Source organism: Parasteatoda tepidariorum, chromosome 8 (genome assembly GCF_043381705.1).
Source record: "Parasteatoda tepidariorum isolate YZ-2023 chromosome 8, CAS_Ptep_4.0, whole genome shotgun sequence".
Classification (NCBI taxonomy): domain Eukaryota; kingdom Metazoa; phylum Arthropoda; class Arachnida; order Araneae; family Theridiidae; genus Parasteatoda; species Parasteatoda tepidariorum.
This window is the reverse complement of record NC_092211.1, coordinates 60,045,602-60,065,858: the sequence shown is the minus strand read 5'-3', so window position 1 is coordinate 60,065,858 and position 20,257 is coordinate 60,045,602. Positions and strand designations below refer to the sequence as shown.

The window sequence follows — 20,257 nt, the reverse complement described above, 5'->3', positions numbered from 1 at the left end:
GTCCTACAAGACCTATACATGTAATCCCTAAAACAATGTGACAAATATTTTTTGCTTATCTTTTTTCAGATGCCAAAAGTCAAAGTATACTTGTTCTTCATGATCAACAACAATATACTAACCAGAATTAAAAAATTAAACAACATTGTACCAAATTAAAAAAGCTATAAAATGTTTATATTCAGTTAGAGCCAGTTTGTTATTCTTAAACATCTTTTTAAAATTTGTTAATTTAACCTACAACTTTTAATACCTTTCTCGATAACGGATATTTAATTTAAGAAAAGCTAGGAAATTATTAAATGTTTGCAATTTTATTAAGTGTTTAATTCTCTTTAATTTCTTGTAAGAAATTTAGTACATAAAATATGTTCTCCTTCTTTGAAATAACATCAATGTTTCACGAGAGTTTCACATATGAAAATGTGATCAAAGTGATAAATTATCTATTATTCATGACTGGTAGTTTAAATATTAGTTAAACATGATTTTAAACACACTGCTCGCTCCACTACTTGTAGTGACACTATTATAGTCTTCTAATATATAGTGAAACTATTATAGCCACTTCCAACTACTGCATTTAATTGCAACAGAAGAATATTGTGATGTAATTTTTCAATCAATCAACAATATGCAATTAAATTAGGTTTAATTTAACAAATTAAGTTTAATGCAGAGGGAAAATTATTTTTAATATAAAAGATCATAGACACCCTAAAGTATTTCTTTCTTACATTTTGCCCTTTTCTCATAAAAAATATTACTTTTACAAAAATTTGACCTTATTTTAACAAATCACTATAATTTTCTAAAAATTCCAAGCTTTTTTCACAAATTTCTAACAGGATCTTAATAAGAAATAATAACAGAATCTTAATAAGAAATCCAGAATTGGCCTTTGATGATATCCCAATCAGTAGAATATATTAACTTTCCTTCTTTCAATAAATATTCAACTTTTATAACTTAACATTAAATTTTGAACTAAAGGTGGTGCATGATCTGGTTGCTTTCCAGCAAATCAAACAAATTTTTCATTGTTATTCCATAGAGAAGCAGTGGATACCAGATATTTTCTTACAAGTTTTCTCTCGCAAATTTAAACTCATGTTAGCGAAAACTGAGTTTATAAACTGAGCAAAATTTTTTCAAATGAGGTAAAAGTTTCACCTTCGATTAGCATCATCACCTCCAACACTATACTGCAAATTTAATGAGTTGCGATCTGCACTCCAAACAAATCCATTGCTTGTATTTCCACAATTCTGATATTCGTTTGCCTTGAATTTTGCAACTTGACAAACCTAGTTGAGAAAAAAAAAAAATAAAAAAAAAATTATGTATCAAATATAGATAAGAACTTACACACATATTCATGGCTGACACCAGCCCAACACTAAACTCACAGTTAAGAAGAAAAATTGATCACAAGAGAAGAAGTGATTTCTTAATTTTCTGCACTCTCCTGTTTTTTAACTACACATTATTGGACCAGCTGTTAACTTGTACTCCGGTAGTCAATTTATAGCCTTATTAACAGTAGGCATTTGTTGTTATTTTTAAAAAAATTTTGTATGGAAGAAATAGATTATGCGATTAGAGTGATTAAATTTGTATTCGTTTGCTGGCTAAGTGATAAAATGTAAAGTTTCGTTTTTCAAACTGACTTGTATTGATAAGAAAAAGGATCTGAGTTTTATTACTATGTATTTATAATAATAAAATATAAAATAAATTTTTCAACTGAACTCACAAAGAACTACACAAACATAGAAATATTACTGAAGTTTAAATAGAAATAGTTTAATTTCACACCATCATTTAATGCTTATATTTTACAAAATCATCAAGGGGATTAGGTTAACATCATTCTCATTTAAATTTTTTTCTCATAACATATTAATAAAGAAGAATTTTTTTATTTTTTAATAAATTAAATTGTATAAAATAAACTTCACCAGATTAGTGTTAATCAACACATTCGTATTACACAAAGGAAATGATAAAGATTTTTAATATGCTGCCATCTGCTAATAACAGAGAGAATTACCGACGAGAATAAGGTGAATATGATAAAGCAATCTTCTTTTTTTAAGGAAAATGACATAATCTAAAAAAATAGTTCAAAAATTTTAAAATTATAGAAAAAAACATACACCAAAAATGTAATTATTTAAACAGTCATAATGGGAAATATATCAGTTGTACATGCAACAGATTTCATAAAGGCTTCATATAGTTTCAAGCAATTATTCTCCCCCAATTGATTATATATTTTCTAAATGTTCAACGAATTGTTTTACGATTATAATATTTAAAATTTCTATATTAACGGGATGCAGAAAATTGTTTAGTTTGAATGTTATTTTAGATCAAAATTAGTATTGATTACAGAATACTTGTTTCAGTATAATTTAAAATATATTATTAATATAGAATATGTAAGTTTTTAATTTTCTTTATTATTATTAAAAGTTTTATTTTATGGATAAGATAAATTTAAATGCCCTTCATTATCTTCATATCTAAGTTGCACATTATTTTGAATGTTCATAAACGATTTTTTTATTTATTGGGCAGGACCCATTAATTCGATAATAAACTTATATTAGTAATCATTTAATAAATTATATTCTTCATTTTTTACATTTTATATTTTTCAAGCATTGATTACTTTTCTACTTTTTTTTAAATAAATAAAAAAAAGGTTGTTAAATTATTTAGAATCTTATTTCTTAAAATTATAATTAGACAATTCATTTGAAAAAAAAAAGAAGAAGCTTTTCTAAGGTGTTGTTGTGGCCAGGCCACACTCTGCATTATCCATGATTTTTTTTTTCTTTCCCTGAGAGTAAAATTATTTAAATGCAGCAAACTACTGATGATAATAATTTGGAAAATAAAGAAGATACTAGCTCAGGAAAACTTTAATTTTGATTTCAACTTTTAATAAAATCAAAATAAGCTCATCATTCATAAATTAACTATTTTTATTGCTCATGTTTTTTGGTTTTTCATACATGAGTAAATTTCTTAAACTTTTGAAGATGGAGAAATCTTGAACTATATTTTTCAAGAGGAAGATATTTCTCTGATTGATATTTTGTTATATAATAAATTCTAACAAAGAATTGAATTTGTAATGAACAATGATATAATATTGAAAATAAAAATAGGTCTAACTACTGCAAATAATGCCTGATGAAACTTTTTAAATTTCAAGTAGAGTCAAGAAAGACAAAAGTTCTTTTATACAAATCCTTCATCAGTGATACATTAGCATATGTAGTGGAAAAATGAACTGTAGTCAAAAAAGTGGAAAATATATTTTGTAAGATCTTGAGGGCTATCTTTAAAGGAGTAAAGATTAGGGGTGCGCCACACATCTTTATCAGGGGTCTGTCTAGGTTTTTCTGAGAGGCACCTATTTTGTGTACATCAAGAAATCAACACACAAAAATAAAATTTTAAGAAAAAGTATTTTGTGAAACTACCGTTTTTCCTAAGGTTGAATTTGTGAAGGTACCGCCAAACGGTAGTAAATTTGGCTTCTACAGACCCCTGTTTATGTTCAATACGTGAGATTAAGTTATGTCAATTTCGAATCATATAAAATCTATTGAGATCAAGCTTATAAAAATAAGTGAACTTAAGTGGAATGCTATATTTAAATGCACTAAATATATGACATTGACAACTGCACTAAAATTGAACAATAGATTTTTAAAGCTAGACCATTTGTGACACGACAAAGAGGGAGACCTTGATGTGTTGATGATATTGTAAATAACTACCTTATTCTACGTATTTAAAATTAGTGAACAGTTGCATCAAGAAGATATGGGTGTCACAGGGGTCAATTTTAAGGACACAACCACATTAAAATACACAACCACAATAATTCTCTATCATTAAAAATTTTCTTATGCTAAATATTCAAAAGAAATTATATATTTTTATATTTTTCTTGTTTGTAACTTTGAAAATTTTTCTTGCTTGTTAGAAATATTTGGGGGGGGGGCTTTAAAAATTTATATTTATTGAGGGGAAAACATGGCTATTTGCCCTGCCAAACAAGGCCATGCCTAAAGAGTTCTAATTAAGAAACACTTGGCCTAACCTAGGCTGTTGAGCCAGGGATAATGATTGCTAACTAATATTTATATTTCATGCCCCATGCCCATTCTGTTCTGTAGATTCCATTTTTTGTGAATTTTTCCCATATTTATGTAAACATAAACTTTAATTTCAAAATGATATCTGCTTGTTTTCTTTCCCCCCCCCCTCTCTGTTATTATCCTATAAAAAAATTCTTGAATATAAAGCAGGGTTCGTTGATTTAAATCAGCTTGATTTAAATCATGATTTAAATCAAATGATTTTTTTTAAAAAAATCATTGATTTAAATCAATTAATTTTTTTTATCGATATATATATTGATTTTAAAAGTNCTGATATAAAGTAGGTATTTAATTCTTATATTTAAATGTCCCCCCCCCTTCTTCTTTGGTCTGTAACTCTAATGCCCAAATTCACAATGTAAACTTACCCTAGGTCACAAATTAAAACATGTTTTACAAGAGCAACACAAGGCTAGATTCCAAAATTTCAACTCACTATGTAGGTAACTGCAAGTCATTTGGACCCAGAGTTCACTAACTTTAACCAGAAGATGTCCCCGGTTAGAGTAACCGCAGATGGGCAGTATGCAAGTTTTTATTTATTTACATTTTCAAAAATAACACTTTTCATGCTCGTCTGCTTTTGTTTTGGGTCCAATGGGGTCAATTCATCGATAGATATAACTATGATTAATTTATATCAAATAAGTGCCCATGAATCAAACTTCATTACAAAATTTTAAAATAAGTTCTAGGTAATAAAAGAAAGATAATAGCAAACTGATTATACTTACAGCTACATTAGTACACGCACCGCCAAGAGTGAAAGGAAAACAGGGATTATAGTAATATGTATAATTTTTATCATTTACAGGCGTCATATTTTTAAACCTAAAACAGGAAACTATAGGTTAATAGTCATATGCACTTGTTAGAAATTGGATATTTTGAACACACAAAAATCAGGACAAAAAGTTAAAAACCAAGAAAAATAAAAACACAACGTTTATCAGGAATATCAAGGCAACTATGAATTTCATTGGGATAAACCTTTTTAATAAGTTGCAGTAAGTCTGTAGTTGTGTTAAAGTTATTTCTTTCAATTTAGTTCTGATTGGTTAGTATATTCATCTTATCACTTGCGTGCATTAGTTAATAAAAGATTTGTAAAATGTTTAACTTTAAAGATAGTACTTTAGTAAACATTTTAATACAAAATTGCTTAAAATAACAAAAAAATAGACATGAATTTCCTTTTTATTTTACTTCTTAATCTTATTGTATTTTTAAAATTAAAAGTCAGTATTATTTCATATAGAACAGTTTGCGATAGTGAAAACTTTTTCTGCGAATATGTGTTTTTGTTAAGATGGGATTAGCAAAAAAAAAAAAAAAAAAAAAAAAAAAAAAAAAAAAAAAAAAAAAAAANAAAAAAAAAATTCGACTACTAAATATTTATCATTGAAACAACATTATTTTAAAATCCATTTAAAAAGGTATTATTTAGCTCACAAGCAAAAAATATAAGTTTATTTAAAAAAGTGTTATCAATTAGGTTAATTAGTTTCAAATATTACCGAGCTTCATGATGATAGCCTAAACTAGTCAGATCTATGACACTTCCGTTTGTAAATTTACATTTGCAATTACTCATTTGAGAACATTCTTGGCCAGCAACCACATTGAATAAAACAAAAATAATAATAACTGAATACATGATAATTGCTTTTGATGCGGTAATGAAATAGTAAGAATTAAATTTATTAAAAGTACTCATTCTGTTCACATTCTATTTGTTTACATTCAAAAGCGCAACTTTCGAAACAGGTGCGGTTAAACAGGTTTGGTAATAAACACGTGATTATTATTAATTTTTTCCTTTAATTTTTTAACGGCAATTTTTAAAACTCAAATATTTTTTATTCGACTTACTAATATTCACTATGAATTAAGTAATCTATATAAAACTAATATTTATGCAAAAAATAATTTTGATGATTCATTTCATTACGACTTTTTGATTGTAACCATGCTTGCTTACACAAACAACAACAAAACGAATTGTTGACGTTAGCAACGGCAGGTGAATAAATTGACATATGCAACACGTGTTGTGATTTAATAATTAGTGAACTAATTGATCAGAAACCTGTCATCACCTTATTAATTTATTGCATATAAAATGATATACGTTCTAAAAAATAATTCACGAATAATTTATTTAAATGGCTTTCACTAGACTAATGCGAAGACGACGAACCGCTATTTTAAAACTAATTGCACTTTTAGCGGCTATAAGTTGTGCATGTTATTGGCTTTATAAACTAAAAATTGAAAATATTACACAATCTCCAACGAATCATGAACATTCTAGTTATTATTCCACTTCTGTGAAATTCGTGCCAACATTTGGCAGACCTGTAAGACATACGCACAAAAATATCTCAACTTCTTCAGTAGTTTTACCGAAACTTACAACATCCAGTTTCCGAAATCCAGCTTTGCTTCATAAATTACAAGCCAAGGCGCCTATCCAAAATCGAAATAAAAAGAATAAATCGGCTAATTTTCAAGACCAAAATCAAAATGACGGGCATTTACGTTATAGTATACCTGAAATGAAAGTGACTCCTGGACTTGGGGAGAGGGGTGAACCCATTCACCTGTCCCCTGAAGAGGAAAAACTGGCTGATGCCCGTTTCTCAGAAGCTGCTTTTAACGTTTATTTAAGTGAAAGAATTGCATTAAATAGAAGTGTTCCTGATCCAAGGAATCCAAAGTAAAATTCATGCTCATAATAAATTGTAATGTAAATGGGAAATGCCAAAAAAAGGTGACAACTGGGCAATGACAGAAAAGAAATGGAACAAAAATCGTAGAAAGGGACAGATCACTGTGTTTAACTCATATTTATGCTAAACAGAGTATTACATATTATAAATTTTTTTTTTGTAAACGCAAAAATCTTTTGAGAAGGGTAGTTAGAGCAAACAGATACAGGTGTGAAAGGACTCCAGACTATTAATATCACGTAGTTGAAAGCAGAGTTTAGGATGTTTCAATATCAAAACCTAAAGCCGATTGAAATTGTGGGGTTGCTTAGCTTGTAATAAATTAAATGAATGTTTCTCCTCTTTTTTTAGTTTCTTGTATGCCACTGCTTAGTTGGGGTGAAATCGTGGGGGCTCATTAGACAGACAATTTGATTGAAATGTTGAATGTTTTTATTTTAAAGTTTCCCACACAATTATGTGGATCTTATTAATATCTTGATGAAAGAGTTTTTTTCTTTCTTTTACGATTTATTGTTATTAAGATGCGAAGTTGAACTCAGTGGCATGACAGTCTGTTGAGGGGAGGTCTAAGGTCTACCGTATCCATCCCAGTTTTCTCGACCTTGTGCTTGGGTACAGGCGCAGATGTTCTAGTTGGGTTGGGTGAAAAGAATGCGGAGCCCTTAGTGTTTAGTCTCCAAGCATACTTGGTACTCATTTTATCAACCCTCTGAGTCAATTTTGCATGCTCCAAGAATTGAACCCAGTACCTTTGATATGGGAACACGAAGCATTACCTATGTCACATGCTACAGTTACTATCTGAATCTTTAAGTATAAAGCAGTCATGTCCAAGTAAAATTATAGTCTTACTGTAACTGTTGCAAGATATGCAGAAAATTTTGCGAAAACTACTCAACATACTTGAAACAGGCATTTTTTTTTTTTTACTTAAGTTCATTAAGAACCCCTTAACGATCGGTTAATTTTCAAGAAAACAGTCATAAAAGTGCCTATTTTTCTTTATACGTGTATTTGATTATTTCATCTAGTTTAAAATAAACTTTTGTAAAAAAATATACAATTACCTTAAAAATATCCTGGTACTGCCATCTGGTGTGTAAAATGAGAAATAAAATGTTTTCGGGCAAAAGAAACAAATTATTTTTTTTCTTATTGTCGCGTTACTACTGAACACTCTAGCCCGGGAATGTCACGTTTGCGAGAAATAGAGGGCGAAACCTCACCCCATCATTTTCACGGGAGTGAGAAGGAAGGGGTTAAGCTATTCCATAAATAAATTATTTTCTGAAAAGTAGGAATTTATAATTTTTATTATGTTTGCATCTTTCATAAATTATTTTTGCTGTGAATGCAATTTCATGTAGCCCTAATAGGCCTAATTTAAAATCTAATGTTGGTATCTCGAATTTTTTCTCCTCTCCCTTCAAGTTCGAGATATCGAGGTTTGACTGTATAAACATTAAAATTAAATCAACTGTATTATAAAGAGCCTTTAAAGCATTGCATGCAATTTTGCATTATATAAGTACAAACAGCATTTAAGGTATTTATATAACATACGTAAACAGAATCCAATTTAATATACAAAATATCTGAACAACATTAAAGTTTTAAAATATTAATATTGTTTATTTAACTTTGCATCTATCCAGCTTATTATTTGCCACAGAAAATTAATTTTTGCTGTTGAATTTTTTTTTAAATGATAATTAGTAAACGAAAAAGCTTATTATTTTAATCCAAAAGGAAGTTTCTTAAATAAAAAACAACTGATTTAATACACTTTTCTTTGAAAAATATACAAATAATTTCAATGAAAACTTTTAACATTTTACATCAGTGTTCTCTATATTTTTAGAGGGGTGACCCACTCTGCCTGCACTTTTATTTCTATAAATGTGTCCTTTTTGTAAAAATAAGCTGCCATCCCTTTAAAAATTATGGCCTTTTTTATTCATATTCCATTAAAAACAGTAATTCTGGGTTTAAATATAATAATTCTTATTATTATTATAAATGTTTACTTTGTTAAGGTTATTCTGAACTGGTCAAATTTTTAGAAGTTTCTCTTTTCTCAGGAAAGGGGCACATTAAGGAATTTTCTACTTATTTTTAAAGTAAATTGTTAAAGTGCTTTATGAAATAGTTTCAGTTAAATTATTGTATTGCTGCAAAAATTCTGTGTTTTTAGGCTATTATATATTTATTTTTATCCTGCTTAGGTGCCAATATGAGACTTATGACAAAGTACTTCCTACTGCAAGTGTTGTAATAATTTTTACCAATGAGGTGTGGTCTGCTCTACTCAGAACAATTCACAGCGTCATTAATCGTTCTCCGCCCCATCTTTTACATGAAATTATTTTAGTTGATGACTTTAGTGATAAAGGTAATTCATGTTACATCATTTTTAATTTTTTTAAAATTTTTCCATATTAAAATAATACAAAAGCCATATATCAAGGATCAGGGCATAAAAAACTAGATGATAACATAAGGTCTAACAATCGCATAAAACTATTACTGTAAAAATATAGATTCTATTAGAAATTAATATGAGAGCCTTATTACATTTGAAACTAATTTTCTTTACTTGGGTACATATGATAAAAATGGAAATAAATAAAATTATTTAATGTAAATAAATACTTTTTATTTATTTCTGTTCCGGCCAGGTGATAGAGCGATCAGTGTGCCTGACTGCAAAGCTAATGATTGCAGGTTTGAATTCCGCTCAGGGTTCACCCAATTCATGTGCGAATGGAGCCTGTGGCAATATGGATGTGTATCTGTGGCAGTATGGTGTGGGTAATGTTGATCTCCTCCGTGACTTAGGTTCACAGGTTGCCTAATGGGTAATGTTAAAAGAGCAACACTTACGGAATCTTCCCAGGGGAAGATGGGAGTTCAGTGCTTGCTGTAAAAAAATTTATTGGTATGTAGTTACAGGGTATAGTTAGAAGAAGCGTGTAGTTACTAGATTAGTAACGTTGTTACTTGTTATGTAAATTATAACAGCAAATTTATACAGAAGAAGAAAAGGTAGAAAATTAATTTTTTTTATTTACTACTAATTATTATTCAGATAGTAGAGTTTTTTATTAATACTGTACTCGGCAAAAGTGGTGATGTGATTGGAATTTCTTTTAATCTAAAACTGAAGGCTGGGCTAGTTTTATTAATTACTGTTCAAAGGACTGTTCGGGGCAAATTTACTGCCGTTTAGCAATACTTTCACAAATTCAATTTTAGGAAAAATGGTAGTTTCACAAAATATTTTTAATATATTTTCGAAAATATTTTCTTATTTTACCATATTTTTGTGTTGACTTTTTAATATAATTTTTAAATTTCACAAATAATGTCTAAATTTTCAACAAAAAAAAACCTTTCAAAAAAAACCTTGACAGATCCCTGCTGTTACAAGGTTGAAAAAAAAATTGTTTAGCTTGTTTTTCTTTCACTTATATTTTTATCATTATTTAAGATAGTTTGTAGTCCACTTTTTACTCGCAGGCTACCTGCATGGACACCTTCTCTTCCACATGTGGATGATTCTAACCAAGTGTGATAATTTACTGTAACTGCTACAGAAATCTAATATCATACAGTAAAATTATAAATTTTGTTTAAAACTTAATTATTGCCCTTATGTTAGTTTTTTATTGTTAGATTTTTATGCCAGGTGAAATCCTGGAATCAGAGACCTTAGCTTTGCAACCCAGTGCTCTGGTGTTATTTTTTGAAAAGTTAATTTGTTTATCCTTCACCTGTTTTGAGCTGTTCAGTCATCATTTGATGGTGATTTGTTACTTCATTAAAATTGTTATAATGTTAAATTGTCTGCAGTCAAGATGATAAATGTGAATTTACTAAAAAAATAAATTGTAGTTTTTATGTTTGTAAATAAACTTAAATATGAATTTATTGGTGAACAAGTTACTTATTTTTGTTAATTGTTTTCTAAATGAAAATAAGTATTTTATTTACGTTCTTTCTAATCATTTATTACATGGCATTCTTTTTTACTCTTTCAGATGAATTGAAATATTCTTTACAAAAATACATTAGTAAAGAATTCAAGCCCAATTTAATAAAATTAATCCGCTTTAATGAACGAAAAGGCCTGATTCGTGCTAGACTGGCTGGTGCTAAGCTTGCAACTGGAGATGTGCTGATTTTTTTGGATTCTCACTGTGAAGCAAATGTACAATGGTAAGTTTGTATTCAAAAGCAAGTCATTTAAACTAAATTGAAGTCCGGTAAGAAATGTTTCTCCATTTTTCACAAAAATGAAGATTTGATAGTCATCTGTTACATTTTGAGGATCACAGCATTTTGCAAATAAATAGTGTAAAAAATTGGTTCTTCCTGAGAGTTATTACACATGAAAGATGGGCTGTGGTAGGAAAAAACCTTTCCATTACTTCTGCGAAATTGTTTTTCTCTAAATCAGCTTTTATCGACATAAAATATTTCTTTCCCCATGGTCTTCAATTAAGATAATAAAGTATATATAAATAAAAAAAGAATAAATTAAAATATAGTTAATTGAAAAGTTAACTTTAAAATTCTAAGGTATATGTGTATTCACTGTGAGAAGTTTGTTTTGCAAAAGTATTAGCTGTCTTCTGTATTCACTCATTTGATGGTTTCTCATGAATTTATGCAATTTTTTTATTATCAGTTAATGCAATATTTTTTATTATAAATATTTTGTCAAAGTGTTATTTAAAATAATGTTTTCACAAAATAAAAATATTTAATTTTTCAGAACAAGCTATCATTAATTTTTCTAATTTTTTTAGTTTTTCATAATGTTACTTAATTTTTCACAGCCAGGAATGCTTAAAACAAAACTGTATTCTGTTTTATTAACATTTTCAAACCATTTGTTTCCCAACTCTTGTAACGATTTTGAAATACTATATTTTGTTTTAATATTATTTTCTAACTATTTGTTTCTAAACTTTTGTAATGATTATAAAAACACAATCACTTTATGACCAGAATTGTTTGCCCTTTCAAAACGCTTCACTTCTGCTTAAAAAAAAAGATTTTATTAAGTTATGTGATCTGAATGAAGTGTGATTTAAAAATGACATACTTACTAGAAACACAGGTTTAAGAACCAATCATTTTAAGAGGTCCAATCTAATTACAATAAGAAGAGTAATGGATGTAAGTTGGCCACTTGTATGATAACAATTTGATGGTCCACTTAGTCTAGTGATCAACGTGTAAGAGGAAATGTAATTGATTTTACCTGTTTTCTACTTTATTAATAAGGTCAACTTGGACAAATTATCAAAATACAGAAGTGGTCAACTCAACAGGTTACACTGTATTACTACTATGCTCCATATACGGGTTTTTCTTTTAAAACATATTCAAAACTAAAGATCTGGTTGATTTTGAAATAAAAAAATAATTATTGTTTTTAAGAAATATGTTTTCATCATTAAATATTGTTTCAATTTTCAAACAAAAGTGGATTTGCTTTTAAAATTTGCAGGTTGGAGCCTCTCCTTCAAAGAATAAAAGATAAACGAGATGCTGTTTTGTGTCCAATCATTGATGTTATTGATGATAAGACTTTTGAGTACTATGCAACGAATTTGGAGTATTTTCAAATAGGAGGTTTTACTTGGAATGGTCACTTCACATGGATTGAAATACCTGATAGAGAAGAGAGGCGTAAAAAGTCTGATGTTGAACCAACTAGGTCTGACACTTTTCTTTAGCTCTAGTTTTATATTTTAACTCCTTGCTGACTGATCGGGGAATCATCCCATTTTGTAAACTATCAGTATACAACCAAAGGGGAGATTGCTTTATTTGGCAAAAGTTAGTTGTTATGGTTGAAAAATGTGTGGTGTCTAGCTTATACCTACCTACCTATCCTCTTTGTGTCAACTGGCACATAAGGCCACAAGTCTCTTTTTCCCGGCACCCTTGCCTTGAGCCAGCTCTCATTCCTCCTCCCATTTAGTTTTGCACTGCTCATGGTGCATGTATCTTTGACAAGTAAATCTTGGCCTTCCTATATTGTGTTTTCCATCAAGTGCCTAAGTAAGTGCTATCCCATTTTGGACAGAGAGCATGTCTAGCTAAATTTTGGGTGCAATTCGGTTGGTCAGCAAAGTGTTATCATAAACCTATTTTATTATCCACCTGAGGGTTAACTTCGTTTTAATTTAAGGCATAAATTGAAAAGTATTGAAGGCATAAATTGAATTATAACTATAAGAAAATTTGAGATAATTTAATTTTAAGTCATTCATTCTTATTTGAAATCTTAATTTGAAAAGGGAGCCTAGGCCACCACTTTTCTTCATTTTTAGATACAGAGCCTCAAATTGTAATGAATGTTTTTCCTATTATTTTGCCTTATTTATGGGACTCCCAATTTATTTGTAAAATATAAGCATGAGTTGTACTAATTTGATAATAAGATAGAATTAATTCTTGTAAATGTGATAGTAATACTATACTCTGTTGCAAGTTGAGAAAAAAAACCATTATCCATATGGAGAGAGCCTGTTTGCATTCAAGTGCATGCCAAGCTCTCAGCACGAATGCATATCAACATCACCAACTCCTGAAAGGATGTTGCTCAGCTATCTATTTGCTTTCTTTCTTAAATCATCTAAAATAAGGAAAACAAAACTCGTTATTAAAAATTGTTTTGTTTCCCATAAAATTTGAGAGTTGTATTAAATAATACTTTCTGTTCGCATTTAGAGAAACTGATGAAAGAATAATAAATATTGTTTCTTACGGACAATTTTCTTCTGCAGCAAAACAAAAGTAAAAATTCTTTATCTCACATCTGATTTGCAGCATGAGATGCTCAACTTTTAGTTGTCCAATCAAATCCAATGCTCTTGCAATGTCATGTAGTTGTTTCTTTTTCAAGAACAAATGTTCTCCTTATTTATCAAAATATGTTGCCAAGTCTAGGATTCTAGACTAGCATTACAAAACTAGAACTGTTTTTTTAATAATTCTATGATATATATTATAAAAGATAGCAGGAATTAAATTTCTGACAGTGTGTTTAACTTTTAAAAGCATTTCTATTGCATATTTGTATTATTTATATATGATTGTGCTCCGAAAAAAGTCCGGAATTCCGGATTCTTTACTTACCGCAATCCAGAAGTTTCCGGAAATACAGACGGTTCAAGAAATCATCAATCTCATTAATATATAAAAATTCTTGTATATTTTATTTACAAATATTAGAACTAAAATTTATGCTTGGCATCTCTCATCATTTGTAAATATTTTTTCTGGTGGAATAATAAATGTGATTAGAGATAAAAGTAAACTTATGCATAATTATTCATTCAAATTATGCTGCATATAATTTATTTAGAATTTCATGTTTTGATATGTCAATGATTTAAACTTATAAAGACATTGATTTTTTGAAATGCATCATTAATGATTTTACCCTAGAAATTTTCAGGATTTTTGAGTTGGGCTCACAATCACACTTGATTATTTGNGAAATTCCGCATGATTTTTAAAATATCTATCTATATATTTATTTTAATACGATTATGATGTGTAAATTTCGAATTTGAGTAATCACTTTTCATATATATAAACATTTACGTTTATATAAAAATTATCATATTTGCCACTAACTTGACTGAATGAATCATGGTATATGACAATTAAGTCATTAACAAAATTTTAGTCATATTTTTTTTCTTATTTAGGCAACTATTTTCCTAGTTTTTGGCTACTATTTTCATGTTTTAGGCTACTAAAAGCAACTATTTTGTTCATTTTTTTCTGTGGCAACCCTGCATTTATCAAAATATGTTGCCAAGTCTAGGATTCTAGACTAGCATTACAAAACTAGAACTTTTTTTCAAAATAAATCTATGATATATGTTATAAAAGATAGCAGGAATTAAATTTCTGACAGTGTGTTTAACTTTTAAAGGCGTTTCTTTTGCATATTTGTATTATTCAGAGATGATTGCGCTCCGGAAAAAGTCTGGAATTCCGAATTTTTTACTTAGCGCGATCCAGAAATTCAAGGTCCAGAAGGATCAAGAAATCATCGATCTCATTAATGTATAAAAATTCTTGTATATTTTATTTACAAATATTAGAACTAGAATTTATACTTGACATCTCTCTTCATTTGTAAATATTTTTTCTGGTGTAATAATAAATGTGATTGGAGATAAAAGTAAACTTATACATAATTATTCATTTAAATTATGCTGCATATAATTTATTTAGAATTTCATGTTTTGAAATATCATTGATGTAAACTTATAAAGACATAAATTTTTTGAAATGCATCATTAATGATTTTACCCTAGAAATTTTCAGGATTTTTGAGTTGGGCTCACAATCACACTTGATTATTTGATTACAGAATAAAACAGAATTGTGTATGCATTTGCGGAGGATTACTTAAATCCTATACTGCAATGATCTTTTCTGAACTTGCTGCAGAGTATAACTGTTTTTTCAATAAGAGGATTGATAAGTTTTTTTTTTTAAATTTAAAGTATGGTTTGGCAATCAGACCTATTTTTTTTAATAAATAAACAATAAAGCTCTAAAATATTGCCTTTATTAATTTATCTAGAACACCTACAATGGCTGGAGGTCTATTTGCAGTTGAACGCAATTATTTTTGGGAAATAGGAAGTTATGATCCAGGAATGGAAATTTGGGGAGGAGAAAATCTTGAAATGTCTTTTAGAGTAAGTATTTTCTCTTCCTTTCTTTTTTGTTTTGAGAGTTGTTTTTTTTCTTAAAATTTGTTTAGAGTCATTTCTTATTTTAAGAGTAAGATAGCTGTATCATTTGGCTTTGTATTGTAAAACATTTGAACCTCGATTCAGCATTCCTGCATCTTTCGTTTTCCTGTATATATTGTCTTGTTTTGACCGTCCTGTTACCAGTGCTATTCTTATGATGCTAATAATACCCATTTAGGTTGTTTTTTAAACTAGCAGATGCCTGTGTTTATTATCCAGAAATTCTACCTACACTTGAAAAAAAAAATTTGTTATTTCGTTTGGAGAAGAAAAAATATAACTCTTTATGCTAATGATCAAGAAGAAAATAAGAATTTGTAACAGTTTGGAGGAAACATGTCAATTTTCCACATTTGATGTGTATACATTAATTGATAAAAATGTTGAAACTTGTGGTGTTGTCAGTTTAAGAAATAATTGCAGAAGCTGAGGAAATTCAAAGTGATAAAGATGGAGGCAAGCACTTGTAAGGACAAGGAACTTCCTGTATTCACAAAAACTTTCAGAAAATAAACAGCAATCTGTTACAAATGTTGCAAATTGATAGTTTGCTCACAGAAGAAAAAGTGTGAACCAAAATTTCCAAATATATTAAATAAATAAATGTGTTTATTCACCTTCTTTTACATCTTGAATGTTTTACCACATGTATATAGTTTTTTCAAATTAAAATGTTTTATACTTTTTGCAAATTTACAAATTTTCAAGTCCATTACTTCTTTATTGTTTTCCATGCATTTAAAATTTATAGTTTGGTATTTTATGCTGATCAGCATTGAGGATTTACTGTATTTCCTGTATTTTCCTCCATCAATGGTTTGACTTGCAACCATTCATATTGAATGGTTGCAAGTCAAACCATTGATGGAGGTTCTACCATAACAGGATTATTTAAAGCAGTTGTTCAAATTAATGATTTAGTAGCTACAGCATCTTGATTATGTGTCATAGCATTTGAGAATTGTGTAACAATGTATAAAAAAAGGAAGAAGATGTAGTAACTGGATATGTTATAGTAATATTATATACTAACATGATAAAATGACACAGTCTAAAAAAAAAAAAATCCTTCTTCGATGATCCTATCTTTATAATGTATAATAGCTGTTTTTAATAAAATTCACAAATTTCACTGTAAAAATAATTTTGTTAGTCTTTCTATTGTTGAAATATATTAGTAAAGAAAAAGCAACACATTACATAACTAATAACTAACACTATTGACACCTTAATATGCCACAGTTTGTTTTTATTATTTTAATAATATTTGAAATTTAGCATTTTTTTATTCACCATTTTGAAATCAAACATATTAGTTAGAATTAGTCATATGTAACTGTTTTTAATTACAGACTTGACACTCTTCTTCTATTTCTTTTTTTGAAGTGGTTTAAAATAAATTTTTTCACAATTGTTGTTTTCTAGGTTTGGATGTGTGGGGGGACTCTTGAAATCGTGCCTTGTTCTCATGTTGGTCATATCTTTAGAGGTTTTCATCCTTACAAATTCCCAGGAAATAAAGATACTCATGGAATAAATACAGTTCGAACAGTTGAGGTTTGGATGGATGATTACAAGAAATATTTTTACTTCCATCGTCCAGATCTAAGAGTAAATATTCAATTCTTTGTATTTTTAGTTTTTCATTAAATTTTATTTTGTTCTTAATGTATTAATCTAAAATATTTTTATCTTTAATTTAAAATTTTTTATTGTTAAAACAATGATTTTACGAAGCTTATTGCCATATTTTTTTCAGCTAAGTTATTTATTGTTTATTAGTTTCCACTTTGATGTTTTTTTTTATTATTTCTGCTGCAAGAACGATGAATTGCTTCTCAGAATATAATGATAAGCATTCTCCATCTCATTTTACTTGCAATTTAAAAGGCTTATTAAAAGTTTCTAACTATGTTTGTTTTGCAAACAGAAATCAGCAACAGAACTCTTGCAACAGAAGCAGTTTGAAACAGAAATCAGCAGATAATCTTCTTTATTATATATTCTAATATAATTTTGTTATTGTTTTTCTAAAGTTTTAACTTAAAAAAATCTATCAGTAAATGTATTATAACAATTTTCTATTACTAAAGAGGCTCTATTACACTTTTATATTATCATTTTTGCTATGCTATATTAACTTATGTTATATCTAACATTCGTCCCACAGTAGACTACTCGTAAGACACGGTTCTCAGTAGATCACTGCAGTCAAGCATCACTGGCAGTGGTCAGTGAACAGGTGGGTGAGAACTTTGATGAGTCTACAAAGAGACTGAGTGTGCGTTTTATTGGTCCTCATGAAATTGTTCTATCGTAAAATGTTCAACTTTACACACTGATTGTCTGGCTACCAAAAACAGAGAGCCATCCTCTTGTCTTTGCAGAGAATCTAAATTGCAATGGCATCACAATTTTGATGCACAAAATTGTGATAGCAATTTAGGGATGTTTCCCAGACCATCACTAAGAACACATAGTGCAGCTGCATTCCTGCCAAGTCTGAAGACTCCTTTATTTTTCGACAATCTCCTGTTTACCTGTATTATCTCAAATTTCTCTGTGTATTTGTTAACGAAATTAATTTTTTTTTTTTTGTCAATAAAGTATCTGCTGATGGAAAAATATTTCTCGTATTCCTCTGCAAATAGTGCTATTGTCAGTATTGGAGTATTTTGAAGACTCTCAGTGTAATAAATGGTGACTGATGAACGTTAAATTTGTTGAGTCACAAAGTCCTCCATGTTCTCAATACAAATCGATTCCTCTGGGGGTACTGATCCAGGAGTTTCCTTGTCTTCTGGATTGGATCAAAATTACAAGGGTACAGAGTTGAACATTAGTAGTTGTAAACTCAAAATTAGGTCGGTTGTTTAACATCTATTATAAAATAAAATAGTTTAAGTATTATAAATAATTATTTAAAAAAATCTTCTTTAGATTAAGTTTTATATACATATTTCTTACTTCCCTAACTGTAAGTGCTTATATTATTTTCAGTTTTGAATTTCTCTTTTTGACTTACGTGATGTATCAAAACTTTACTCGTAGCCTAAAAAATTTCGCTATTAAAATCTCGTTATTTTATTTCTTCAATGTTAGCAGGTATGCAGCTGTAGTACAACATAAATAAAGTACTATTATATCACATATTTAAATATATCACCCTTTGTTTGTCCCTAATAAGCATACTTTATTGTGAGACTACTGTATTTTTTTGTTTAGGATAAAATAATTCTTACATTTCTATGGATATGTCTGCATTGTGTGATTTGTATTTATAATTTTCTCTACAAATAATTATTGTAATGAAAGACTAAAACTGTTTTAACTTATTTCTATTAATCTAAATTAAGTAATGTGTATTATCATAGGAGATTGACTATGGTGACATATCTCATAGAATGGAATTGAAAAAAAGGTTGCAGTGTAAGTCGTTTGATTGGTATTTAACAGAAATATATCCTGAAAAATTTATATTTGACAAGAATGTGTTAGCGTATGGATCTGTAAGTATAATTTTATGTAGAATCTTGATATAAATTACTTTTTTTATTACATATTTATAATGAATGCATATACTATATTATTTAAATAATTTTTTTTTACATATTACTTTTTAAGGTACTAAATCTCTTTTGGACAATGTGTACAGTCCGCAAAAAAAAAAGATATCACCCTGAATAACTTTCGTTCTAATCATCGGATTTTCACAAACTAAGTATCAATCTTAATGGTTTCTGGAGGTGATTTCAAATATGCTAATTAATTAGTGCTAACTATTAATTAAGTTATGAAATCAGACACAAAAACGTACTTTCTCTGAATAAACATATATTTTTTTTTACATATTTGGAATCTAGACACTTGAATTAGGGGGGGTAGACAAAATTTTAAAACAATTGGGTCGTAAATTGGGTTGCAATAAAGGTTTATATATTTGGCGATAGTTCAGAAAACCGCCAAAAAAAGTCGCCTGCGCAAATCAATATTTTAAGATAACCCTTTGACTAATTCAAAGGAGGAATGCTTAATTTTACTAGGTTGCTAGGCAACCAAAATCTGACCTTAAAAAAATTGAAATAAAGTTCTGTGATTGCTTTAAGAGGTTTTATTAATTATTAATAGAAAACATCTCGAAGTTTCTAGGCAATAGACAATTTTTAAGCTGATTTCTGACCAAAAAGCAAAGAAAAAAAATTTCTTTTAATCCCCTTTGAAAAGAAAATTTGAATCGATTTATAAATTATTTATTACGTTCTGAGTTTTTAGTATTTAAACACATGAACTTTTCATCTGATATTATTTAGATTATGTTGTTTTTGCTATATTTATTCGAGGATTTCATACTAAAATCAAATTAACATAACTTATTATAGCTATATACAAAATTTTAGGGATTATCATTTTTGAAGGGAAAAAAAGTGCTTGAAAAATAAAATGTAGATTGTATAGTAATTCTAATGCACATTCACAGAGTTTTCTATAATTTACGATATTTCTTTTTTCTATAACTCAAGGAATTGCTGAATGTTTAGTG

General features: G+C 28.5%; 2 protein-coding genes across 3 annotated transcripts in view; one reads left to right on the top strand and one right to left on the bottom strand.

Moving 5' to 3' along the window:
- Nucleotides 1-5,956, bottom strand: part of LOC107436253 (cation-dependent mannose-6-phosphate receptor) — an 18,724-nt gene extending 12,768 nt beyond the window's left edge. The window contains exons 1-3 of one of the 2 annotated variants that reach the window (XM_016047888.4): nt 5,702-5,956; nt 4,919-5,015; nt 1,174-1,307 (exon numbers count right to left, since the gene is read on the bottom strand). In XM_016047888.4, coding sequence (XP_015903374.2) covers nt 1,174-1,307; nt 4,919-5,015; nt 5,702-5,901 — 431 coding nt within the window. In that variant the 5' untranslated portion in view covers nt 5,902-5,956. The remainder of the gene's footprint in view (nt 1-1,173; nt 1,308-4,918; nt 5,016-5,701) is intronic. The other variant, XM_043046777.2, reaches the window with a different exon arrangement.
- Nucleotides 5,957-6,163: 207 nt separating this feature from the next.
- Nucleotides 6,164-20,257, top strand: part of LOC107436245 (polypeptide N-acetylgalactosaminyltransferase 1) — a 33,199-nt gene continuing 19,105 nt past the window's right edge. The window contains exons 1-6 of the mRNA XM_043046776.2: nt 6,164-6,903; nt 9,145-9,311; nt 10,960-11,137; nt 12,438-12,647; nt 15,543-15,660; nt 17,143-17,328. Coding sequence (XP_042902710.1) covers nt 6,350-6,903; nt 9,145-9,311; nt 10,960-11,137; nt 12,438-12,647; nt 15,543-15,660; nt 17,143-17,328 — 1,413 coding nt within the window. The 5' untranslated portion in view covers nt 6,164-6,349. The remainder of the gene's footprint in view (nt 6,904-9,144; nt 9,312-10,959; nt 11,138-12,437; nt 12,648-15,542; nt 15,661-17,142; nt 17,329-20,257) is intronic.